The following is a 26606-nucleotide window of genomic DNA, read 5'->3' on the forward strand; positions in this document are numbered from 1 at the left end:
GGTCCAGCTAGCTATCGTCCCCACTCAGGAGGCGACTTCACTGGGGATTACTGCGGAGTTGAATGCTGACGTGCAGCTGCCTCTCCTGGTGACGCCCTGCCGGGGCTGCAGGTGATGACGGTAAGACCAGGAAGCTGTCACCTTCTCCAGGCTTTCCACATGCCTCCCCTCTGGAGAGGACCTTCGGAGTCCTGAGGGCAAGCCCACCTAGTAGTTGAGTTGGTGGCTTTCCAGGATTTTTTGAAACTAAAGATAGGACCTTCTAACCCATCCACAGTATTTTGTCCCCAGGGCAACCAAAAGTACTCAAGCGATGTATAAACCATGCTTAAAGTTGAGCTTGAAAAAATCAAAAGCCAGGCTTCCCTGGTGGTGCAGTGGTTGGGAGTCCGCCTGCAGATGCAGGGGACACGGGTTCGTGCCCCGGTCCGGGAGGATCCCACGTGCCGTGGAGCGCGGCTGGGCCCGTGAGCCATGGCCGCTGAGCCTGCGCGTCCGGAGCCTGTGCTCCGCAATGGGATAGGCCACAACAGTGAAAGGCCTGCGTACCGCAAAAGAAAGAAAAAATCAAAAGCCAAGCACATTTGGGTTCCACTCTCTTTAAAATGGCAAGGAAAATACCAGTTGGTCTAGACGCTGATGAAAGGCTGAACACTCCCTTTCCCATATTATTATCCTCTCTAATTCTCTTCCCCCGACACATGAAACATCACACACACACACACACAAAGGAACAAATACACGTACATCTGCACACAAACACACACACACATGCTCACATGAACACCTGTACGTGCACAGGGTGGAATCCCTTGAAGAAAATCTTGATATTATTCAACATTTTCTAGTTTCTCCTCTAAGGCATCAACAAGAAATACATCAGAAGTAGACGAAGATCTGTATACATAGGATGACATTTTAGCAGCTCTTCCCCACTGTCACCCACCACCCCTAATGACAAGTTATACTTATTTTGCAGTTATAAGAAGATTAATCAGAAATAAAGTTAGAGTCCTTCTTTGCACTATGGACAAAAATAAATTGCAGGTATATTAAAGATCCATTTATAAATATTAAAATATTTGAAAAATCAAAATATTTGGATAGCCTTGGAACTGGGAGAAGTTAAGCAAAGGGAAGAAACAGATAAGCCATTAAAAAAGAGGAGAGATTTGATCATATACAAATGAAAAGCTTCAAAGAACAAAAGATATCAAAATCATAAATATAAGATATCATACACAAAGATGATAACGAAATGAGAGACTGGAAGGAAAATTTTCAGTACACACAGTGTGCAAAGAAATCTCCCAAATTCTTAACAAGAAGATAAATAACCCAATAGAAAAATGGCAAAGAACATACACTGGCGAGTTATAGAAGAACCAAAATGAACAACAGTCACAAAAAAATTTTAAAAGATAAGCCATCTCAGATTGTACACAGGGAAATGAAAATTAACACAAGAACAGCATAACCCTTTTTTAATCCATTGAAAATTTCAGAAGATTGATAATATCCAGGGACAACGTGGACCAGCTGCTTCTGTCCCATAATGTTGGGCAAGTGTAAATAACTACAAACTTTTCTAAACCTAACTGTATTTATTTAAATTTAAAGTGTGCAAGCGCACAACTCTGATCCAGGAATCCCATTTCTGGGAAATTTTCAGGCTAATGATAATATCAGTGGATAAAGCTAGTTGTCCGTGATGTTTGTGAACAGCAGTTTTTGGTAATAAAAAACTGAAAAAACCCTAAATTTCATTCAAAAGGTGATTAATTAAACAAATTGTGTTTAGCATAGCATACCTGTGCTATGGAACATTGTCTGAACCTCTACTTTCCACTATATTTTTCACGTGTGACTTAGGGCAAGTCTGTGCTTCAATTTCCTCATCTATAAAATCAAAGAAATAATGGTACTTACAATACGGATTTATTTGTGTTAAACTGGAAGGAATTTTACTATATATTGCTAAGTAAAAAAAAAGCAATTTGCAGAATTCAAGGCATTCTTAAAAAATGTATATACACCTATATTTATTTGTATACGTTTGTATCAGCAAAGAAAGTGGAGAAGTTATATATTAAATTGTGAACACACCTACTGCCTTTGTAATTTGTTATTAAAAACAAGAAAAAAAAAAACAGTAGAAAAAAATGACAGGAGACAATTCACCAAAAAAAAAAAATGCAGCTGGTTAATAACAATTGGGAGAAAAATTCAGCCCTAAAAAGCCTACTAGGGCTTCCCTGGTGGCGCAGTGGTTGAGAGTCCGCCTGCCGATGCAGGGAACACGGGTTCGTGCCCTGGTCTGGGAAGATCCCACATGCTGCGGAGCGGCTGGGCCTGTGAGCGATGGCCGCTGAGCCTGCGCGTCCGGAGTCTGTGCTCCGCAACGGGAGAGGCCACAACGGTGAGAGGCCCGCGTACCGCCAAAAAAAAAAAAAAAAAAAAAAAGCCTACTAGTTTTTGAGAAACTCCTTAATTCCAAGCCTCCATTTTAATGTCATGTGCCATCAGATCAGCCAAGCTGAGGGTGCTACAGTCACCACCCTAAGATGAGGTACTGGGAAGAGGGAGGTGTGTTCGTGCGGGCGTGCATGTGAGGTGATTTGGGGGGTGTAGGAGAAGGAGATATGGCTAAAGAAATAAATCCCTTTGGAGGGTTAGACAGAGACTTGAGTTCTAATCCTGACCCTTTCACTTATCTCTAGACTCAAACTAGAGTTTTGGGCCAATCTCTTCATTTGAGAAATGAGTAAGTGAAGGGATTCAATGAGGTCATATTCACACCCGGCCTGGCTCAGGGAGTGCCCACCCTCCCAGCTCTATTCAAGCCCCGGCTGTGATGCTGAGTCTTCATCCTTTTCCTCCTCTGGCTCCAAGAGCCCTATAAAGCCTCCTTTTCTTTCCCTTAAGAGAGAAGGGGCTGGTCTTTAAACTCTCCAGTCTGTCTTAATGTAGTCTGTCTGCCTGTGAGTTTCTATTTACCATGTCACTAATTTCTTCTGCATTTAAGTGATTTTCTTCCCTGCAAAAGCAAAGGCCTGATTTTAGTCACACACACACACACACACACACACGCACACAAACAAAATAAAACAGGAGTGCTGTAGCCCTTTACTTGACACTAATCTTTCTAAGTAAGAATCCAGGTGTCACCCTGGATCCCGTACAAAATACAGGTTTAGTTAGCAACAGAAAGAAAGCTACCCGCCCCCAAAATGGCAGGAGAAGATTAATTGTAACAATTTTACACGATTGAAAAAATACATTTGAAATCATCGACCCTTTAAAATACCTCGAACAGACAGAAGAGGGCAAAGCCAACTGTCTCTTTGCAAAGGGCAAGTCTCTTGAGAAATGGTGGGAAAACTGGAAGCAAAAGTACCTGCTGACTGTCAGTTAAGTGTTCTGGTGGTCCTGACTAGTCCAGAGGGAATTCCCTTAGAACTTTTCAGACAGCAAGGTCACCACGCTCACTGTATAAAGATAACCAGGTGCTGTTGTGCCGTGAGGTGGTCCAGGTCTTTAAAGGTCCTCTGCCCCCACCCAGGGCGCTGGGTGGTAAGTCCCTGAGTCCCTGGGCAGAGCTCAGGTGCTCTGGGGCCCGCTGTTGAGAAGGTCTGTGAGTTCTCCGATGTACTTGATGGTGTACTTCAGCGTCTGGATCTTGGTGAGCGGCTGGCCCCTTTGGCTGTAGATGGGTGGCAGGTAATTCCGGAGGGTGTGCAGAGCATCGGCCAAGGTCCTCATCCGGAGCTTCTCCCTCTCGCTGGCCTTCCGTCTCCGCTGAACGGACATCCTGACTTTGGTGCCCTTCTGGGTTTTGGGGCCACCAGCGCCCTGCAGATAGGCAGGCTGGAAAGCTAACATATCATAGCCCACCTCCACCAGGCCGCCAGTCCCAAGGCCGCCGCAGTCATCGCCGCCCCCATTGTTGGCGCCTCCATGCCCACAGGACAGCCCAGCCACAGCCGGACAAGGAGAAGAATAGGACTCCAGCGATGGGGCCGGAGAGAGGCTCTGGGTGGGAGAGGCCTGGGTCAGCTCAAAGGGCCCTGCCCTGTCTTTCCAGTCCCAGGAGGACAGCAGGCCAGGGCTGTCGGAGGAGTCCAAGCCATCTTCGAGGCTGAGGAAGGTCTCACGCAGGTTGTCCATGCCTGCGACACAACTGCAGAGAGAACGACTCCGTGGCAAGTGAGAAGCAAAGTTCTGCCGCCCGGCCAGGGCAGAGGTCTCTTTTATGATGGTCGGGGAGAAGTGCTGAAGTGGGAACGAGGGCCGGGTAGAGGGAGTTCAAAGGAGAAACCAAGGACCAAGATGGAGAATGAACTCTTCAGGTGTCGCTTTCTCCTCATTGATAATTAGCATCTTCCAGCTAAAATGTCTTTAAACAGAAAGGCCTCCGAGAGAAGAAAAAAGGAATTATCTTGTTGTAACTAAACCAATTAAAGCTGCATAACTAGACTTAGCATGTCCTGTGGAACTCATTAATGAGGGAGCGAAGAAAAACAAACCTAGGGCAATCTGCAGCAAGGAAGTGGTGGTGAGGGGCCTGGTGGGGAGGTGCAGAGTGCCCCAGAGGGGCCACGACCGCGTAGAGATTTCGGAGCAGAGGGGGTGCAATGCTGGAGAAGCGGTGTGCTCTAGGGACAAGGTAACCCCTCTGAGCTTGGATTCTTCGTTTGTCAAACGCAGACAACGGCTCTTACTTCACGCGGCTCTTGGGAGGAGGGAACACAGGCACACCTTGGACGCCCGTTTCCTCCTTTCCTTCCTCTTTAGCAAATTTCTTTGGGTTTTGCAGAGTGCAGACAAGCCCCCAGCATTCCTACACTGAGAATGACAAAAGCCAGCAGCTCCAGTAAACCCAGAGCCGTAATGAGCAGGAAATATCCTTCGAGAAGCTTAAAGCCCTAGCTTATACTAAGCAGTTTGGGATTTCTCCCCAGCATACAGACACGGGGAAACAGAAAGCTCCTTTAGGGCAGGGAAGTTTGGAAAGTACCTGGCATTTAGCCTTCTGAAGGTCTTTTGAATATCCAGCTGCAGAGTCACACCTTGTTTTTTGAAATGTATAGAGGAAGTGTGAAATTAACTAGGGAGCCTGTTTTCCCCACCATAGCTCCAAATGCCGCTGAATGTGTTAAGTTGGATGGTCTTGCTAGTTTGCTTCACTTCCTAATGCTCCGAGAGATAGACCCTGTGCTTTGGAAAGGGGGTCTCAGATTCCCCATTTGTCCCACAAATGCAACTTATTCTCTGTGCTACTAATTCTAGAAATTAGTATGAACATCAGACTCACAGTGAGTTACATTTCATATTAATGTGTCCTTTAACATGGTTATTAAAGTTCCTTTGCAGTTATCGAAATGTCAATGGTATAATTAGAACATTTGTGGTATTTTTTAATTAGCTTGGCTCAGGGGGAAAATAGCTCAAGCAGGTAATCTGTGGAAGAATGCTCTTAATTTTGCCATTTACTAAAAGACCCTAAGCCGTATCTTGAAGAATAATAACGTTAATGAAACATAATAAATGTAATAAATGACTTCTCCTTTCCCTTCTCCTCTTTCTCTCCCTTCAACTCTTATTGGAAAGCCTAGAATCTGTTGATTCTATTCAAGGAATTTTATATATTGTTATAACTAACCTTTATCTAAAAAAAGAACAAAACACACTTTACAGATAAAAATACTGAGGCTCTAAGAGCTTAAGAGAATCAGTAAAGATTTCCCTGGTAGGAAGTGGTAGTGCCACTAGGAAGTGGTTGACACAAGATCCCTCTTAAGACCCCAAAGCCCACCTTTAAAAAAAAAAACCTTTGGTTTCGGTAGAGGCAGGTGACGTGACTGCAACTCAGAGAGAAGGGTATTCTCAGTAGACCTCAGGTGGATGTGGTGGTCCCCGTCACCATGGGCTTTCAGGCCTTGTATTCTAAACCACGTAAGACCATTTCTGTTTCCAGACGCCATCATATTTTTCCCTCTCTAAAGCTTCTTTCTAAAATTGCTGGTTTCTTAAACTTCCATTTTCGGGAATTTCATTTTCTAAATGAGACAATATCTGTCAAATCCTTGGTATACATAGACACTTAATAAATGTAGGTTTTGTTCTCGTCGTTACTGTATGTGCACGGTCAAATTAACCAGTACCAGAACGACTTACTGGGTTCTGACTCCTCTCTCCCCTGAGCCTGGTCACCCAGAAAACCTGCTCTTACAACAAGGAAAACTGCCTGGTTTCCATGTTTGTCAATGTAGACTCTCACTCTGGTAAGAAACAAACCAGAACCAGACTTGCTTTTACCCTGCAATGAAGCATTTCTACCCTCAGAGGAAAATGGAGGCACAGGATAGCCTAACGCTGTTAGCATGCGAAGGCCTATAGCTGAGCACATGCTAGTTGGTGCTTTTCTATCTGCATTGAGGACCAGGCCACAGAAAGTGGACAAGACTAAACTGGACCCAGTAAAGCCTCGTTGACAGTGTGGTGTAGCGGGAATATGCGCTAGAGTTCACCCTCCCTTAGAGCAAATGACTCACCCCCTCAGGGCCTGAGAATTTTAATTTGTAAAAGGAGGATAATAGCATCTGTTCTACTTTGCAAAGAGCACCTATGAAATGAGGAGTGTAGACCAGAGGATCATTAAACCCCCTTCCAGCTTTAAAATGCGATGCAACACGTTACTGTGTGAACATGGTACTTGATCGGAAGTAACCCATGATCACACCCATGAAGGGACTTAGAGACTACTGAGTCCATCCTTTTATTTGCATTCTGGAGACGACAATGACTCACTCAGTGTCACACCAAAAGGCTGTGGCAAAGATGGGAATAGAAAAGCCAAAGTTGCCTGACTCCCAGATCTGTCATTTTTCTTCCCTTGAAGCTAATACAGATTAAGTGATAGATAAGCTTTCATATCAGTCAGAATGCATAGTTCCCACAGTACTGAGTTATTGGAATAAATATTTTAATATGAACTTAAATGTCATTCATTCAAAAAAATTTATAAGCTATTGTGACTCTGATTGTAACACATTAAAAAGAAGTCTCCAACCCCAAGGCATTCTCCTGAGAGGACTTTAAAATTTCCTGGTCCTCTTTTCCAAAGAGTAACATACAAGTACAGATTGTCTCAGCTTTCAAATCCCAGGTTGTTACAGTAAACTTTTCACTGTGGTTATACCCATAGAGAAGGACCCAGGATTTGCTACACAGATTAATGAGTGGTTTGGTGTCTAATTTTCAGAATGACAAGCTTCTAAGGGAATGAAATGACAGTCATGGCCCCAATAACAGTCATGACAGAGGCATGGACAACTGGGCATGTCACACTAGCCAGAGGTGATTGTAAACTTTGTATCTAAGGGCCAGGTAGAGCCACGTCCAGGAAATTGACAATAGACTCAAAGACAATAGACTCAAATTGACTCAAAGAATCAACTGGAAACAGAAGGCAATAGGCTGCTTCAATGCTGGAGTCTGAAACTACCAGTGGTCCCATAGCACCGCTAGCCCATAAGGCATCTCGGCACCAAGTTAGGAAAATGCAGAGCTTGGACCTATTCCAGCGCCATGACCTCTGGCCAAGCACCTCTTTGCAGGGCTCAACCCCACAAATGGTGGCCCTGGGAGCCCTCTGTGGTGTGTCTCCTTTGCAATATTAGCATTTTTTTAGTAGTTTAGTGGCTGTTCAGACATTGGTGGACAGATGGAATGTGGTACTGTTACACGAATGCAGCCATTGGAGTCAGACTAACCTTACATTGGCTCCTGAGTCATTGTGACCTTGGACGTGTTAATGCATCTCTCTTAGCTTCAGCTTTTGTCTGTAGAATTGAAATACTAATACTGACCTCATAGAGACCACACCTTCACCATGTCTACACGTGGTATGCTGTATGTATGCCAAAAAGCTTAAAACTGCGCTCAGTCAATTCTTGATTGCTTGAGTCAAGAGAAGAGCCACAGTACATGTAGTCAAATGCATCTCTCCCATTTTCTTTGACCTCAAGTCACCTCTGCTTAGAAATCAAAATTCCCTCCTTCAAATGCAACCTGATAGATAGATGATAGATAGATAGACAGATAATTTTAGATGAAACCAATTTAGACAGAGTTCTTTACCAAAGAACAATGGTTACCCTGGGTGGGTGGTCAGGGTCGATCAGCCTCCAGTGCTGATGGAGGATGCATTACCTAATAAAGGGATGCATTACCTATAGATAATTTAGAAACAATGATAAAGCTGACTAAAAGTTGGTCTGTGTTTTATTACTGCTATGTAGTGTCAATTCCAAACAATGACAATAATAAAATGACAGCTCTGTGCTAGGGTTGCCCACTTCCACCACCTTGGGGTACTTGGGGTACTTCCACCGCCACCCCATCCTTGGTACCACTGCCAAAGAGAACTTTAAATTTAGCCCAGCAGTTTGGAACTGTGACCCAGGGCACCTGGGTTCTGACCCTACTCTGCTGTGGAACACTGAGTGACTCATTCATTTATGGACCTTGCCTTCCTTGTGTGAAAATTTGGACCGTCCTATATACCTTGTTGCTAGAAAGTTAAGAAGATTGAAAACCGAAGCTTCCCTTTGGAAAATGTAAAGGGCTATAGGAATATGTTATGATATTTCCAAGATTAACAAAAATAACTACTTTACCTATAAAATCAATATTGCCATGCTCTGTAACAGCAGATAAAGCAGCACGGACAATGGCACTTTAAAGCCTATCTCCTGAGAAATAGTGCTGCCACCAGACCCTGGAGAAGCAGCAAGCCTGAGGGTCTGTTTCCCTTGTGACTTCCTGGATCCCTATACACATGAGGCAGTCGGTGTGGGCCATCGGCTCAAGGCAGTGGGAAGGCTCAGATGGATTGCAACCTCCCAGGATGCTGCAGAAAAGCCTTCAGTAAATAAGAATCTGGTCAGTAACCAAAAAAACGTCTAAGCCTGGAGTCTAGTTAAAATGAGAGTTAACTCTGTTGAATTCCTGTTGTGTGCAGAGAATGAGATTCATCTATTTTATTTTGCTTTTTAATTTTTGGCCACTCCATGAGGCTTGCGGAACCCCAGTTCCCCAACCAGGGATCAAACCCATGCCCTTGGCATTGAAAGCTTGGAGTCTTAGCTTCCGGACCACCAGGGAATTCCCTACACTCATCTGTTTTAGATTCACTAGTTCATCTTAATTTTCATAGCAATTCTGTAGGGTAGAGGTTATAAACCACCCTCTAAAGATGAGGAAGCCCGGGTTCAGAAAGAGACCCAGCAAACACAGTGAGAAGATAGAAAAGGCAGGGTGCAACCTAAGGGCACAAAGGCCAAGTCCCAGGCTCCTTCCACTACACACACTGCCGCCCAGAAGAAATCATCCATGTGATGTAGTCATGGGAGCATCTACAAGATGCGAGGCTTGGGTCACATCCCAACTCCTCAGTTCTTAGAAATTCTCCCTTCTCCGATGGACAGACAGTACGAAGCTTTGACTCCATTCATTCACTACTAACACTTAGTGCCTGATGTTCTAGTTATCTAGTCACATAAGTCTAACTTACTTTTCCAATTACATCGCCGTTCCTCGAAGGTATGGATGATTATTTTGCCAGGTCTTAGCATGGCACAAGGAGCTGAGAAGGAATCATGGATTAGCCTGTGGGTTTTAATTTGCTACGTGCTGCATACCAAGTACTGCGCTGGGTGCGGAGGACAGAAAGTTAAATTTAAAAACTTTTTTTCTTTGTGTTGCTGAGAGTATTGAGGGTGGAGATAGAGAAGTAAAAATACTTATAAAACTGTGTGTAAGTGCTATGATAAATTGAATCATAGGGCACCACCTGTACAGCTGTATGTGGCAGCCCTGGGAGCCCTCTGTGTCCGCTTTGCAATATTAGCACCCGTAGTACTTCAGTGGCTGTCCAAACACTGGTGGATGGCGAGAAAGTGATATTAGTGTCAAGAGGAGAGCCATCGGAGGCAGACTAAACCTGGGTCAAATCTTACAAATAGTTGTACACAGATGAGGCCACGATAAAGAATCTGGAGGGTTTTCTGTAAGGTATGACGTCTGCAGCCTTGCTTTTTAAGTAGCATTCCTGTGGGTTCTTAAAAGGCTGTTCCTTTAAAAGTAGAGCTCTTTCAACAAGGTGAAAGTTTGGAGGAGAGCATTCTAGCCATTGCTTGATGGTTAGACCTAGCATGAATTGTGCAAGAAACTACCAGTCATTCCATGGTCCCAGGGGGTCAATTGGAGCTGGAGAGGAGAGCCTTGTTCACAATGATAAGGCACTTAGAGTTTATCTTGTAGATGACAGGAGCTTCTAGTCATCATGATGAAATTTAAGCAGAGGCCGGATTTGGCCAGCAGAAACATAGAGCCATCACTCCAGCTGCTTGTGGAGGACGTGTTTGAGTGGAACATGCCTGGAGGCCAAGGCTGCACCAGGTCTTATTCTAGGTGCTTAACAGAGGTTAACTCACATTAATCCTCGAAACGACCCTATGAAGTATGTGCCATGATCATCACCAATCCTCTTTGACTAATATTAGAAATTGAGGCACAGTTTGAAGCAACACAGATGGACCTCGAGATTACCACACTAAAGCGAAGTAAGTCACAAAGACAAATACCATATGATATCACTTATATGTGGAATCTAAAATATGATGCAAATGAACGTATCTACGAAACAGAAATATTCACAGATATAGAGAACAGACTTGTGGTTGCCAAGGAGGAGGGGAGGAGGGGAGAGAAGGGTTGGGAGTTTGGGATTAGCAGATGCAAACTATTATCTATAGGATGGATAAACAACAAGGTCCTACTGTACAGCACAGGGAACTATATTCAATATCCTGTGGTAAACCATAATGGAAAAGAATATGAAAAAGAATACATATATGTATAACTGAGTCACTTTGCTGTACAGCAGAAATTAACACAACATTGTAAATCAACTATACTTCAATAACGTATTTTTTTCAGAAAAGAAATTGAGGCACAGAGGGGTTAAGTAATTTGCCCAGGACTCCACACCTAATGACTGGTAGCCCTAAGATTCGACCCTAAGCAGGCTGCCTTGGGTCCAGACTTTTAACCACTGGCCAAAACACCGGAGAAGAATTAGAGGCATCAGCATGATGGTCCCTGTAGTGCCCTTGAAGCCAGAACTCAAGCTTGAACTTCAACTCTGTAAATACGAGAAGCCTGATTGATTGGTACCATTCAATCATGTAGACAATACAGGGCGCCTGAGATTGGCACTGTAGGGGCTAAAAACACAAAGTAGGTTTAGACTTGCTGTCCTTACTCCTAAATTAGATGTTAACATAAGATAGGCATTCCTCTCTGCCATGTTAGTGAACAGGCATAATTCTTACAGTCTAAAAGGAGTGTCATGTGTGCGTGCGTGTGTGTGTGTGTGAAGCACTCCCTTTCTTGGCCATACACAGTTATCCCAGTGATGAAACAATAATAATAAATGTATTTAGTGCTAAGTGCTTTGTATGGTTTATTCCATTTAAATCTTACAAAAAATCCTTTACAGAAAAAACTGGGGCTTAGAGAAGTTGAAAAAGTTGCCCAAAGTCACAAGATTAACCCGTGGAGGAGACACAGTCAAGACCCAGGCAGTCTGACTCTGAAGCACCAAGCTCCAGGAAGTGATTTTATATCTTGAGGGAAGAGGTAGGTGAGGGAGGGTTTTGGAAGTCCCCTTGGAGCCTGTTGTAAGGTTTGCCACTGTTTTCCAACTTTGGGTTTGCAGTTCCAAAATAAAGGCCTCTGTCACCCCATACCACTCTCTACTTAGACTTAGGCCCCAAATTATCTTTATCAAGCAGGTACGGGTGATATTTAGACAGATTTTCCTATAATTGAAATTTTTAGAAAGAATTCTTTTTGTATAGATAAAACACTTTTATGTATATACGTCAATCACAGCAGCAATAACACCTTTTTTCTAAAGCTAGTTTTTTAAAATTTTATTTATTTGTTTGTTTGTTTGTTTTGCGGTACGCGGGCCTCTCACTGTTGTGGTCTCTCCCTTTGTGGAGCACAGGCTCCGGACGCGCGGGCTCAGCAGCCATGGCTCACGGGCCCAGCCGCTCCGCGGCACGTGGGATCTTCCCGGACCGGGGCATGAGCCCGCGTCCCCTGCATCGGCAGGTGGACTCTCAACCACTGCACCACCAGGGAAGCCCCTATTTTTTTTTTTTAAGAGATGCTTTTCTTTTGTAAGTCACCAATGTCTTTTTTATTTTTATCTGTTTATTTAAATTTATTTATTTTATTTATTTATTTTTGGCTGTGTTGGGTCTTCATTGCTGTGCGCGGGCTTCTCTAGTTGCGGCAGGCAGAGGCTACTCTTAGTTGCGGTGCGCGGGCTTCTCATTGCGGCGGCTTCTCTTGTGGAGCGTGGGCTCTAGGCACGCGGGATTCAGTAGTTGTGGCTCGCAGGCTTAGTTGCTCCGCAGCATGTGGGATCTTCCTGTACCAGGGCTCGAACTCGTGTCCCCTGCATTGGCAGGCGGATTCTTAATCACTGAGCCACCAAGGAAGTCCAATGACACTTATTTTGAAGACTTACAACACTTACTCTGTGCTAGGTGCTAAAAATGAGGGCTTTGCCTACACTCTCACGTAATCCTCGATACAATCCGGTGAAGTAGGCATCATCCTTAGTTTACAAGAGAGGATGCAAAGCTCAGATGCTCAGGACCTCGCCCAAGGTTCACAGGACCCAGCGTCCCCTTTGGAGACCCAGCCTTACCCAACACCTGTGCAGCAGACACCCCCAGAGCCACAGCCCAGTCACGCAGCCACTTCCAGCCCTCACTGCCTCTAGCCCTGTGCTTGGCACGCCGACACTCAGTGGCCGCTGGTTTCAAAAGCTGTCTTTGGCCTTTGGGGTCTACACACTCCCCGGACCTTTGTATAATCCGCAGTCCCTTATCCTAGCCACAGCCCCACAGAACCCCACTGTCCATGCTAGCTCCTGGCCTTTCCTCTGGCAAGGGACACAGACGGTGCTTGAACACAGTTGGGACTAAGTTAAAAACCTGGACCGTTTGCCCTATCTCACAACCTTAGCGCCCAGCTCACGTTTGGATAAGAGATACTTCTCATGGGGCAGAGGGTGTGTGTGTGTGTGTGTGTGTGTGTCTGGGTGTGTGTTTAAAGAAAACACTTAAGTGCAATGTGGTGTCTTCCTATGCCCTTGAGCTGGTAAAGAGAAATAAAAGTAGCAGTTTCCTAGTTGGTTACTGACGCAGCCTCCTGGGCTGTGAAGCCAGTGATGGTTCTTCCCAGCATCGCTTTCACGTCACTGCCATCACTCTCTCTACAAACTAGGAAAATAATAGAAGTTTCTGGCTCTCATGATTTGAGTTTGAGGCTCATTGGAAAGCCAAAGGGTAATCTTTTGTTTTCGTTCTCTTAAACATAAATTGCAAAGCATTGTGCAATGTGCACATAGATGACTTTCACCAGCTGAGTATTTAAACTAGGACAAAGTAGCAGAAAAAAAAAATAGGAATGAAATCATATGGCTGACTTCGTAGGAGAGATGAGAGACAGAAGATAAATATGCTGAACTGTAGAAATGCTTTAGGACAGAAAGAGAAAAGCCTTGCAGACTTCTCAAGCAGTTCCTGAGGAGGATTTCCTGACCTGAAACCATGTTTATCTCCATCCCCTTGGCTAAGCGGCGTCACAAGGTAGAGTAGCACCCTAGCTCCCAAACGTGTCTAAGATTTCTTTGTCCTCAAGCACTTGCATGACCTGAGCTCAAGGTCCTCACTCATCAACCCACTCCACAGCCAAGTGCTGGGTGAATTTTTTTGGCCGAATGAATGTAGGTGGAGGCAAAGGCAGTGTGGCTTTCTCGAAAAAAAAGCCTTAAAAAGGCTATTCCCAAATAGCCATGTCCCTGTGGGGTCCCTACAGTTTCTTTCTTTTTTTTTTTTTTAATAAATTTATTTATTTTATTTTTGGCTGCGTTGGGTCTTCGTTGCTGTGCGCAGGCTTTCTCTAGTTGGCGTCGAGCGGGGGCTGCTCTTCGTTGCGGTGTGCAGGCTTCTCGTTGCGGTGGCTTCTCTTGTTGCGGAGCACGGGCTCTAGGCACGTGGGATTCAGTAGTTGTGGCACGCGGGCTCCATAGTTGTGGCTTGCGGGCTCTACAGCACAGAGCTCAGTAGTTGTGGCGCAGGGGCTTAGTTGCTCCGTGGCATGTGGGATCTTCCCTGACCAGGGATCGAACCCATGCCCCATGCATTGGCAGGCAGATTCTGAACCACTGGGCCACCAGGGAAGCCCTGTCCCTATGGTTTCTAATCAGAATATGAGCCACCTTCTCTTTTGAATATATGACTAAATGTGTTCATTTGGGATAAATATCCAGTCACCACGTCTGCACAAAATGGGCAGTTGGATGGAGGACAGGAAGGTAGCAGAGAGGGGCATGTGATGTGTGGGGCGGAGGAACATCAGAGCAGGGGAAGAGGGTAATAAATAGAGGAAGTGAAGCTAATTCTCCCTTGAGAGGAGCAGGGCAGAATGTGTCGGGTTTTCCTATTGCAAGGGAATATGAGCCGCTCGTCTTGTTTCAAAATCTCATGTCAATATTTAGTCCACAAATAGCCTGGGGTTTTCCACACAAGGAAGGAGAGGCAGCTTTGAGAGCTTCACCACTGATTCTTCAGCACCAGTCTAGCAAGATTCCAAAAAAAAAAAAAAAAAAAAAAAAAAAAAAACTCATGTGTTACATTTACACCTACTCCCCCTTTTAAGTTGGATTCTTTATTACCACTGGTATTTGGGGTGGCATTTTAATACCCATGTCAAAAAAGTTGAAAGCAATTTGCACTGAGGCTGTTCTCTAAGGATTTCCCTCTGTTTTTATCAGCCTGAGCAGCAGAAAAGTGCAAAGTTTCTTCTTTAGTCGTTGCCAAACCAATGACTAAGATGCCAAAACTCCTGGTATTAAATGAATAGTCAATGTTTTTAGCAAGATATCTGTGTAATGAGTCTGCTCATTTTCAGAAACTCTGGCCCCTCCTTTGGACCATTTTCAATTCAGACTTCCATATTTGCAAGTTAATTGACACCTAAAAGGCAGATACAAGGCAAAGAACAAACGTGGGAAAATATTTCCAACAAATATGACTCAAAAGGATATTGCTATGAAGAACTCATACAGACAAGAAAAACACAAGCTTGCCTTTGGGGAGATGAACAAGGGCATAAATAAACAGCTCACAAAAGAAGTACCCAGCGGCTAACAAACGCAGAAGAAAATGTTCACCTCGCTTAATCAAAGACATGCAGATGCAGCAACAAGGCGAGGCCATTTTTCACCTCCCAAATGGGCAAAGTTGGCAAGAGGGTGAGGAAACGGTCCCTCCCACACACCGCTTGTGGGAGGGTAAACTGGTTAGATTTTTTTTATATTTTAAAGTCTCCAGAATGCATTTGAGATTTAAAAGTCTCTTTGACACGTGAACTTTATTCTATAGAGCTAAATCAAGCTGCAGTCAAATATTTATGGGCAGGAAAGTTCATCATAGTATTATGAGAGCAAAAAATTAGAAACAACCTCAACATCTAATAAGAAAGCAGTGATTACATAAATTATGTCCTCTCCATATGATGGCATACTATACAGTGGATAAAAACCATATTTATGAAGAACATGTAATATAGGAACTATAATTTAATATTAGAATTGTAAAGCAAGATATATGAAATTAATACTTTGATACGATTACATTTTTTTTTTAATAGAAAAAGACTAAGTGTTTGAGTGGTTACTTCTGGTAATAGGAATTGAGGGTAAGTTTTCTTCGTTCATCTTTCTTCTTGAGGGGTAGTCTAGTGTCATGGTTAGAAAGTGTAGACTCTGCAGCTAGGCTTCCTAGGTCCAAACTTTGACTTGTCTACTTTTGTAACTGTATGATCCTAAGCAGGTAACTTAATCTCTCTGCATCTCAGTTTCTCTATTTGTAGTATGGGAATCATAACAGCACCTACTTCACAGGATTGCTGTGAAGATTAATACATGGAAAGAAATTTCAATTTTTTGTAGTTGCTATTATAAAGTAACTATACTTTATAGTTGTCAGTATTCTCTAAGTTTCAAAAAATGATTAATTTAAAAATTAGAATTTTCAAAGCAGCGACTAGGCAAGGCTGGCCTGAGTAGGTCCACGTGTAGTGTACAGTACAAAGACTTGAGGATCACAGTTGCCCTCAAGTTGAATCAAAGCAACTGGGTAGTCCACTTATTTAAAAAGAAAGAAAGAAAAGACAAAGTCGGAAGGAGGGAGGGAAAGGGAGGGAGGGAAAGAAGGAAGGAAGGAAGGGCCAGGGCAGCCGGGGGAACAGCAGGAAGGACAGTGGGTGTGGGAAGGTGGATGGTCCAGCTGCTACTCCCGTTAAAAATACAAAAAAGGAGCATCTAAAGTGAAATAATCACAAAGTGAAAATATATCCTCAAACAGCCCCTGAGATCCCCACAGGGGAAAGGAAGGGAGGAAGGGAGGGATGGAGGGAGGGACTCTGTAAAGACACTAGGACATCAACTAGTAGGATGTGCTAAGGTTGCTGAGTCCTTTCTGGGGCTCCACGTTTAGCACGCATGGCACATAGCTCACATGAACACCTCCCACACTTCCATGACAACAAGAAGAACCTGGGGAGAGAGAAAGAATTATTTTGAAAAGGAAGATTCCTAGGCCCCTCTCCTGAAGCTCTGATTTGATGAGTCTAGGCTGGAGCCCAGTAATCTCTTTTTTTAATAAGCAGGGAAACTGGGAATCACTCACTTGGACAGAGAGAAGACCTCCAGGGCTCCAAGAGCTACTGAGCCTGGCTCCAGAAAGCCAAGAGCATGTCCAGTGCAGGCCCTTTGTCTAGATTGTTGGAGAGAGATAAACCCTTGGAGGCAGGGAGGAGGACTGAGTGACCTCCCGGGCTTGCCATTTTCATGCTATTAAAATGTCTTCTGATAACATCTCTGCCTGTCATTTAAGGCCATCCATGTTCTGGCTCATCCTGACCATCCCAACTTTCCATCCCCCTGGTCCTCAGGCACATTCTCTGCCCCATTCCAGGATGGCCCTACTTTGTCAGTAGATCACATTTTCTTCTCTCACCCTTCGCCTGGGCTGTGTCCCTCACCCAAATCTCTCTCTCTCTCCCTTAACCTCTCAGATTCTACCAGTCCCTCTAAGCTGGGGCCAAGTGTCTTCTCCAGAAACCTCTGTGATTTCTCCACTCCTCAGAGACCATGTATATGGACAGCCCAACTCAGAAGTTTATTATACTGACAGCCCATTCAGAAGTTTATTATTATTCAGAAGTGTATTATATTGTTTAATAATTTTTCACTTGTTAAAATCAGAAACAAGGACCTTAATAATACCTAATACAAGAATATTGCCTTATAACATGTAAAAGATTTTCATATCTATTATATCTTTGGAGCTTCACAAACAACATCACGAGGTGGGTAATATTATCATCACCATCAGAGAATTGAGGAAACTAAGGTTTAGAGAGGCTTTTTGAGCTTGCCTTCAGTAAAACGACCAATAAGTTACAGAAGTAAGAAACTGTGCCACTGGTAAAAGGAATAGGGGATCCCTCATATGAAAACTTGAGATGTGGGGTGTTCATGAATGTCTCTCTTTGTTGTCTAGAACTGGGGAGGGCTAAGACATCAGGCATTAAAGAACAGCTGCATTTCGGGGCTGAGCCGGTGTCATCCACAGGCTCAAATGGTGGGTTCATTATTGCAGCTGTTGCTGCTTTAGGGAGCCAGACAGCTGTTACCAGGAGGTGAATTCAAAGAGAACAGAGGAAATGGAATCCTGTGAAAATAACTGTGCCTGTATGTACGTGCTGGTGTTCTCCCTTCTCGCAGCTCAAAACGTCCTAAAGATTTAATCTAATTACTCCTTGTAGGAAGACCAGGCTTGGCAAGCACAAGTGAGAAAGCCAGGCAGAGAGAAGGTAAGTGCCTTAAACTAGCCTTTCCTGGACATTCTTAGGAATGGAAGGCCGAGGCTTTGAGGACTGCACAACTTTTCAATCATCAGTATTTGTGATCAGCTCTGCAGAAGGGTGATCTTGGCAGAGCCAGGGAGCCCTGGGAGTGTCTGTGCTAAGGAACAGACAGTGGGGTTGGAGATGAATTTCCCACTCCCCCTCTCCCTCCCCTCCCATCCCTTCCCCACGTTGCAAGCTGTTGTCATCTTATGGATCTTAGCAACATTTTCCGATGTTTTGGGGACTGTGCCTGCTGATAAGCCCTTGGTCTGTTTTCTCTTTTGATATTCTTACTATCCAGCTTACTTCTCACTGAAGTTTCTTACTCCCTTCTCACCTGTCTCTTTCCTTCAGTTTGGACTTTCCCTTCTCACTCTCCTTAGAAGACAGGCTGCTCATCCCATTGTTATACATGGGCTGGTGTAGCTTTCCTGCCTGGGGTGAGTGGTGCCACCCCATTGCCTCTCCAGAGGCAAACTGTTTTTTCTGGTCTACTCTGACTACCAGTCAACCCCGTGGTGGTGGCCTCTATTGTGTTAATAGTGGGTTAACATGGGCTAACACAAGGCTATCCTCCTGTGGTACAGTCCACTGGACTAGACTGTAAGCTGAACACTAAGAGAACAGGCTTCCTTTCTTCTAATTATCCTCAGATGCCCATCACTTACTGCGGTAATCATATGTATTCAGTGCCCACTTGCTTGAAAATATCCATTTCTCTACTCTTTTAAACTCATTTTTCTACATTAAACTCTCCTGTTTTATGTTGGGTTGAATTTTCAAATCATTACGAAATTTTATGGGGCACTTTCCATACATTTTGACTAGCGCTTTATCTCCCGGTTTAATCAGTACACAACCCTAGGGGCTGGGGACTGTTAGTGCCCATATTTCACAGTGAAAAACCTGTGGCTAAAAGAGGAAAAGTAACCTGCTGGAAGTCACATGCTCGTGGGCCAAGATCTTAACCATTTGTTACAGTGCTTTGCATAAAACACCGAAAAGCCCTTCTAGGAAGTGTACAAATGAACGGTTCTAATACAATAGATGTTCCAAATAAATGGGTGGGCCGGCATTTGGAGAAAGGGCTGTTCCTCTCCAAAGGCCGGGCTCTTGCTACCATATCCCAAGCCTCACCTAGGAACGATATGGTCCAACCAAGGGTTTGTTCTTCCTTAGATGCCTGGTTGAAACTTACTACATTGCTAGTGACAAGCAGCTTGGAGGGAGTGGGCGGGTGTACCGAACCCCAGTCCCTGTACCTCTATACATCGATTATTTGAACTCAGAGGATCTAGGGAAAGGGGCTTGAACTCTGATTTCCTCAGGAGATATCTGTTTCCTGGGAAGCTATGATCATGTATCTGTAGGCACTGGCTTGGAGGCAATTCTTTTTGGACAAAAGTGGTAGCCCGTTCTCTTAACTGACCCAACTATGAGTGAATTATGAGGTAAGCCAGTGAACTTTCTTGGGAAGCCTGTGGCCAAGGTATAAACGGGCTCAATGTGTTTTCAGACGTCATCTTTGCTGAGAACACGTTCTTGCTGCAGCTCTTTTTTAGAGACTTAACTGACCACATACACCTCAATCCAATCCTCTGGCAGGTGGTGTTCTTCAGGCAGCTCAAGGTAACCTGCAGAAGGAGACTGAACATATGGTTCAGAGCCACCATCGCCCGATTCTGCTAGGTTGGATCCCGCAGTGCAGGATGGAGAAGTTACCCTGGTATCTACCCCTTGGGATCCACTGCCTTTTTCTGCTCCCTTTGATGAATGCCCTGTTCCCCCAGGTTTCTCCCAATACTCAGTCCTCTTAAATGAAACCTGCTCTGGATTGCTTTCCCCTTTCCGGATGCACCCATTACCACTCTCATCTACAGAGATACTGTGCCTTAAAACAAACACACACACAAAGCCAAAGGATCTGGTCCAGGAGGAATTTGTATTTGAATGGACTCAGACCCTTTCTAAGCTCCCATACTGGGTCCGGGAAAAGACTCTGCTTCTGAAGACCCAGAGGCAAAGTCACAGACTTGCCCTCAAAGAACCAGGACTGTGCTACCCAGTATGGCCTCCACTTGCCACATGTGGCCACATGTAGCACTTGAAATGTAAGCAAAGCTGAAATGAGATCTAAGTGTCACACACACCAGATTTCAAATACTCAGTGTGATTTAAAAAATCTCATTGATGATTTTTATATTACTACTTGTTGAAATGACATTTTGGATATATTGAGTTAAATCAAACATGCTATTAAAATTAATTTTACCTATTTATTTCCATTAAACAAAATATGGCTACTAGAAAGTTAAAGATTATATATGTGACTGGCATTATATTTTCATTGCACAGCACTGGTGGACAAATGTCATATGAGGAGTGGGTCATGCTATAAAGTGTCATTAAAGACACTGGAAATGTGCCATGGAGGAGAGAGAAGGGGGAAATAACAAATTTCAGCTGGACGTCCCAGGAAGGCTTCCTGAAAAAAGTGACATCAGAGCTGGGTCTTAAAATGAGATTATAGGGAAAAGGCCTGGAGGCATCCACACCAGATCTAAGATGGGAATTTTTTTTTTTTTTTTTTTTGCGGTACGCAGGCCTCTCACTGTTGTGGCCTCTCCCGTTGTGGAGCACAGGCTCCGGACGCGCAGGCCCAGCGGCCACAGCTCACGGACCCAGCCGCTCCGCGACACATGGGATCCTCCCAGACCGGGGCATGAACCCGTGTCCCCTGCATCAGCAGGCGGACCGTCAACCACTGCGCCACCAGGGAAGCCCTAGGATGGGAATTTTTGATCTCAGCTGGCTGGAGGACTGAAACAGATTTTGTGGTGCTAGAGTCCTCCTAAAGTTTCCAAATCTGGTTGCCCATCCAAAACACCTGGTGGTTTTAAAAGAGCGCAGGTTCCTGGGATCACCGCAAACCTTCTGAGCCAGAGTTCAAGGGTGTGAGGCCCAGACATCCATATTTCACAAAGCTCCATGTGTCCTCCCCCCGCAGCTTAAGGATTCCAGTCTGGGAAGCTGCATTTGGAAATGCCAGGTGCAAGTGATCAACTTTGGGCCTCTGGGAGGCCAGCTGTGGTGGGTCTCCCATAATCCATGGCTAGAGGCAGCCTTGGCATCTTCTGTTCTCGTTATATGTCATTCGGGGAGAAGCCCCTGAAAAACAGAGCTCAAAAAAACAGCTCATGTCCCGGGTGGGTCTGCTGGTTTCCCCTCGTGGGAGCCAAAGTGGAGGTCTCTGTAGGCTTGTTCTCCTCCCTGTTACCACGTAAGGAACTTGTTGAGTGGCTCCTGCCTGCGCAGTGACCAGCCTCTGCCAGAGCAGTGATTTCAGGAAAAAAAAAAAAAGAAAAAACAACTCTGCAAGCTAATATTTGATCACTCTGGGCAATGTGTCATAAACTTTCAAAAGCTCTTTATAGCTGCAGCAGATTAAAAGAAGGAGATAGAATGAGAGTAAAGGAGAGAGAGACAGACAGAAAGAGAGGGAGAGAGAGAGAGAAATTCATTATCCTTATCATGCTATGGTGAATGGATCTGTGTCCCAAACAACATTATTTTCCTTCTTTTCTTTCTTCAGCCTCTACATCTTTCTCTGATCTACAGCAGTGTTTCTCTAAGTGTGATCCAAAGATCACCTGATTCGGAACCTATGGTGGTGGGGTCCAACAGCTTGTTTGCATAACAGACTCTTCAGACAAGTCCTAAGAAGGGTGAATTTGAGAACTATCGGTCTGGAGGTTTGCAATCCCCAGGGTACTCACCTGGCACCTCTTCCAGTCTGTGCCATCCCAAGGTGTTTCCCTTGTCAATGCTGTCAGCCTTGTTTGTCCTGCCGTCTCTCATTTCCACCCAAGTGCAGCCTTGGGGACTACCCTTGAGCTATGTACAGTGTCCCTTAATGTCACTCTTACTGGGCCAATAGAGCAATGGTCTCCTTCATGGGGTTATCACCAAGCCAGCATTGCTCTCACAAACTCACTTCCAGATCAGTTAATTCATTCAACTTGCAGCCCACATTTCCCAAGTACTGTATCTATTATGCACCAGAAACCCCACTACACTCTGGAGACACACAAGGAACCAGACAAGGTCCCCGGACCAGGATGCTCTCTCTCTAGAACAGAGGTTAGCAGTGTGATAGACATCAGAGATGGGCTTCAGGGTGTCAGATATAGCACGCAATAATAATCATGTATGTTCCCATGTAAAGTTTACTGGTAGGTAAAAGTTTTCAAAAAGTTTTGTAGGTTTGGCATAACTGAAAAAGGGCTAAGAGCTACTGGATGGGTTGATAACAATGTTGAGTGCTTTCTGAAAAGAGAAAATATCATCACTGGCAAGCTAGCAATATGATGCCAAATCAGGACCATCAGTAACACGGTCATTAGCGGGTCATCTCTTTCCTCCAGAATGGGTGATACCAAGATGCAGAAAAGCTTCCTTACGTACTGAGGTCAAAAGTGTCCCTGGGCACACAACTAAATGCCACCGATGACAGTCTACCTTCCTGATAGTTACGTGTGGGTGTATCTCATTTCTGAGGAGAATGGAGATTAGCCTGGATGGATGGCCAAGAAAAATGTTTTGGGAGACATGGGTTGTGAGTTGTACCTTAAGAGCAGCTGGGGCTGAGCCAGGGCTTGCTGGGTAAGATTTGAAGCCGCTGGACCAGCGTCATCTCGTACCCATGTTGTTCTGAACATTGGGACCCACAGCTGCAGAGTCAGTGCTAGTATTCAGAAAAGAGCTCTCTCAGGAGCAGCCCAATCCGCACCAGAACCTACCCCGGTGCTCAGGAATGGAGATCTCTGCTTCTGTAGCCATTCTTCCTGGAGAGGAGCTGTCCCAGGAGCCTCTGCCATGGTATCTATCTGGAGAGAGCAGAGAGGATGCCTCAGACCCCTGTCTGACCCGCAGCTCAGCACAACGCAATCCAGAGGCGTTTACAGGAACTGCAGCGGGGGAAGGGAAGAAGCATCCCCTCTCCGGATCGGAGACAGGATGGGGAGAGAAGGTGGGGAAGCCGCGGCTTGAGCTTTGAACCTGATCTCTCAACCTCAACAGGAAGACTTGGCACTAGCGACAACTTTCTTATGGCTCCCAATTTGGCACTTCTAAGGCCTCCTCTTTGAGGGTGGGGGATGGATTTTCCAAGGAGGAAGGGAACTTGCAGAACCTCCTGATTTGTAGCAGACAGTCTCAGAAAGTCTGGGGAGAGGCTGCAAGTAGGCGAGTGGTCCTTGTTTCCAGGGGAGGCCTTATGGGTCAAAAGACCACCCAGGTGGTGGTTGGTGAACACCAGGTAACCTTAGTCTAGACTTGACTTCCCAAGAAATCCACGAAATGATGGCATTCATCTCTTTGTCCTGTTGCTGTTTGCTCTGAATTCAGCACAGGAGCACATGTCGCAGGCCAGTCACCCCAGCCAGGATACTGTCTGGGCCCCTCAGCACATCCCACCGCCTGCCATGGAAAGGAAGGCTCTGTACAGTCCTACCATCGCCTGGGTTCAGGTTCCATTTCCAATAGTTACTCGTTGTGGAACCTTCAGTCAGTTATTTCTCTGAGCCAGGGCTCCCCTGTAACATGAGGATAATAATTAATTGTACCTCACTGGGTTGTAGTGGAGATTAAATAAGACAAAGCACCCAGCACGTGGAGGCGTCCACGTGATTCGTCTCTTTTATCTTTCACTTTTAACATAGCAAATACACAGCAGGTATTCTCATAAATCTGACGCCAGCTACCTCGCATGAGTTATTCTCGGAACCTCTGTTTCCTAGATGTTTTCCAGGATCCTTTCCAGCTGCAAAAAAGTAAGGGTCTGAGATTCTGAGCTTGTCTCCAACAGGCTTTCTTTGGGGCCGAAGGCAGCTCTGTTCAGCAAATCCTATGGGCCTGCAGAGGACGGTTCCAAAGCAAGCCGTGCAGCTGTCAGGCTGCAGAGGCCTGCGTGAAAGACGAGTAGAAGAAGGAAAGGAAAAATCTCAGAGCCCAAGGAGAGCTGCAAAGGAAGACAGCTGCAAGTTTGTCCTGAGTAAATCAAATTGTGACGTTTATTGGGCTGTTTCCAGAATAACACCAGCAAGAAAACTGGAGCGCAGAATAACCTTTTCCAAGAAGGATCTCATCTAAGTAGCCTACCGTAACCGGGCTGTGTGACTGGAGTCGGGCTGGCTTCATGAAAAGGTCATAGGTTTGGAGATGCACAGACCTGAGTTTTAACTCTGTCGCCATTACTTCTTATCCGTGATTTGGGGCAGGTTAGTTAAACTCTCTGAGCCTCGTTTTCCTTTTCCCTTAACAATAACAAAAAAGGTAAATAACAAAACTTGCAGGGAGGTTGTCGGGATTAGAAATTAAGAAAAGTACTCAATATATACCTGGTATTCAATAAATAGGAAGTTTATTTATAATATGAGTATGAGCTTAGCACCCAGGGCACATATCCTAGAAACCTCTGGGCCTGGAGCCATCATTTCTCAAGTTTGTACCTGGGACGGTGTAAGAGAACTGGGGGTGGGGAAGGCAGGCAAGGCTGGGGGTGGGTGGGTAGAGGGGAGACATCGAAAGGCCTATAAATATCTGTCAAACTTTAAAATGCAAATCCCTTGTCTGTGGCCCTGTTGGGACCAAATCTTCCGTTATCACCTTTCTGGGAAGAGCCTGAGAGAAAAAAATGTTACGTATGGTTTTTCCCCTCATGAAGTGTTTTGGTTTGGTTTGGTGTGATTTTGTAGCCAAGCCTGGATTTCATTCAACTCTGACCTGAGTAGAGAGGTAAGACACTAACTGCACATGGTTTTCCTTGTGGATAGACCACGAGTTCCTCAAGGGAACTGTCTAACCCTTACTACAGCCCCTGCAATTTGCATGGTACTTGGCATAGAGTATCTGCTTGTTGAATGAATAAGTGGACGGATGGTTGTTAACTCTGGGCATGGTAAGTTGTCTTCACCAGCTGCTGACCCAGTCCTCAGGGATCTCCTTATCTACACTTCACTGGGAGCCATGGTTGGAGGTGGAGGGGCGTCCCCTCTGAGGGGGAATCCTCATGAGGGGCAGCTGTGGCACTCTGAGAAACGCTTGGATGGCGTCTGCCACTGGCCAGGGCTCTGTGCAGCCCCTACCTGGGCACACATAATACTGCAGAGCAGCTTTTCCCTCCATTTGCCCCCAAAATGCGGCTTCCTCGTATGAGTCCCTGTTGGTGATTTATTTCTGGAGAAAGTATGGAATTCCAGGTAAATCTTACAGAGGAGAATTTCAAGGGTAAGAGAGCCAATAATTATGTGACACCGTGTGCCAGGTCCTGGTCCCCCCCCCCCATCCTGAGTCAGGAACAGGGTACCTCACTCCCTTTCCTCCTTTCCTCTTCCCTTGCTGGCCTTGTTTTTCTCATGAAATAGTACTTGTACGTAATGGGTGACTGGGTTTTTTTAAGATAAAAGAATCTAACAAATGTGTCCAGCTTGGAATGCCCTAAAACACGTCATTTACGAGGCTCTTCCTGGACAAACTCACCTGACTTCACCTTATCCAAGAACCTGACAGCCTTCCTTCCCCAGCTCTAAACTGCATCTGCCATTCAAGCCTCCTATCAAGTCACTCACCACTAGGGAGCCTCTGAGGACCACCTAGGTCCCTGCTGATCACTCATTTCTGCATTCTGGTGCCACTCCTTTCACCCCGCACTTATCTGTAGAATCTGTTGTTTCAAGAACAGAGAGTCTGGTATCACAACTAAGTTATAGACATCTTGAAGAGAAGGACAGGGTATTATTCCTGTGTGCTCTGCACCATGCCTCGCCAGGACTGAATCCACCTGGAGTTCAGATTGCAGCATTTGCATTTTCAGGTAAATATAAGCAGCACATCACTTATTTCATATGTAACCTTCCAGCTAAAAATGGCAGGGGGGTGGTGTCGATTGGATGAGGACAGTTAGGGGAAAAGTATAAGAAGATAACTCTTGAAATAAAATGATGATATGATAAAAAAAAATTGCAGCATGTTGTGGTCAAAGCTTGAGCTTTGGCTTCAGGAAGATTTGGGTTCAAAGGTTAACTTCATCCACTCATTCATTCAACAAGGATGTATCAAATGCGCACTACGTGTTAGACGTTGCTGCAAGCTCGGGGGATATAACGAAGAACAAGACAAAGTTTCTTCTCTTGTGTTTTTGCTCTAATGACATGAGACAAACAAGATCTAATTATTTGTGAAGAAAATAGTGGGGTTGGAGTGGGGAGGTGAGGCCGCTACTCAGCTGGCGTGGTCACACAAGTTCTAGCTGAATGGCGTGGAGGTGCTTACCATCCAGAGATCTGCCAGAAGTCCAGGCAGAGGGAACAGCAGGTTCAGGAGCTGGAATGTGGAATGAGTTCCATGGGTTTAAGAAGCTGGGATGAAGTGAGAAAGTGGACATATATACACTACCAAATGTGAAATAGATAGCTAGTGGGAAGCGGCCACACAGCACAGGGAGATCAGCTCGGTGCTTTGTGAACACCTAGAGGGGTGGG

General features: G+C 45.1%; 1 protein-coding gene across 1 annotated transcript; it reads right to left on the reverse strand.

The window, feature by feature from the left end:
- Window positions 1-3070: 3070 nt before the first annotated feature.
- On the reverse strand, window positions 3071-5989 carry MSGN1 (mesogenin 1). Its single transcript, XM_089922507.1, has one exon. The coding sequence runs from the start codon at window positions 4165-4167 to the stop codon at window positions 3601-3603; it is 567 nt and encodes a 188-aa protein (XP_089778633.1). The 5' UTR covers window positions 4168-5989; the 3' UTR covers window positions 3071-3600.
- Between the last annotated feature and the right edge of the window lie 20617 nt (window positions 5990-26606).

This window comes from Delphinapterus leucas, chromosome 13 (assembly GCF_059928025.1).
Source record: "Delphinapterus leucas isolate spDelLeu-1000000601 "Yukka" chromosome 13, BTC_Dleu_Yukka2, whole genome shotgun sequence".
NCBI lineage: Eukaryota > Metazoa > Chordata > Mammalia > Artiodactyla > Monodontidae > Delphinapterus > Delphinapterus leucas.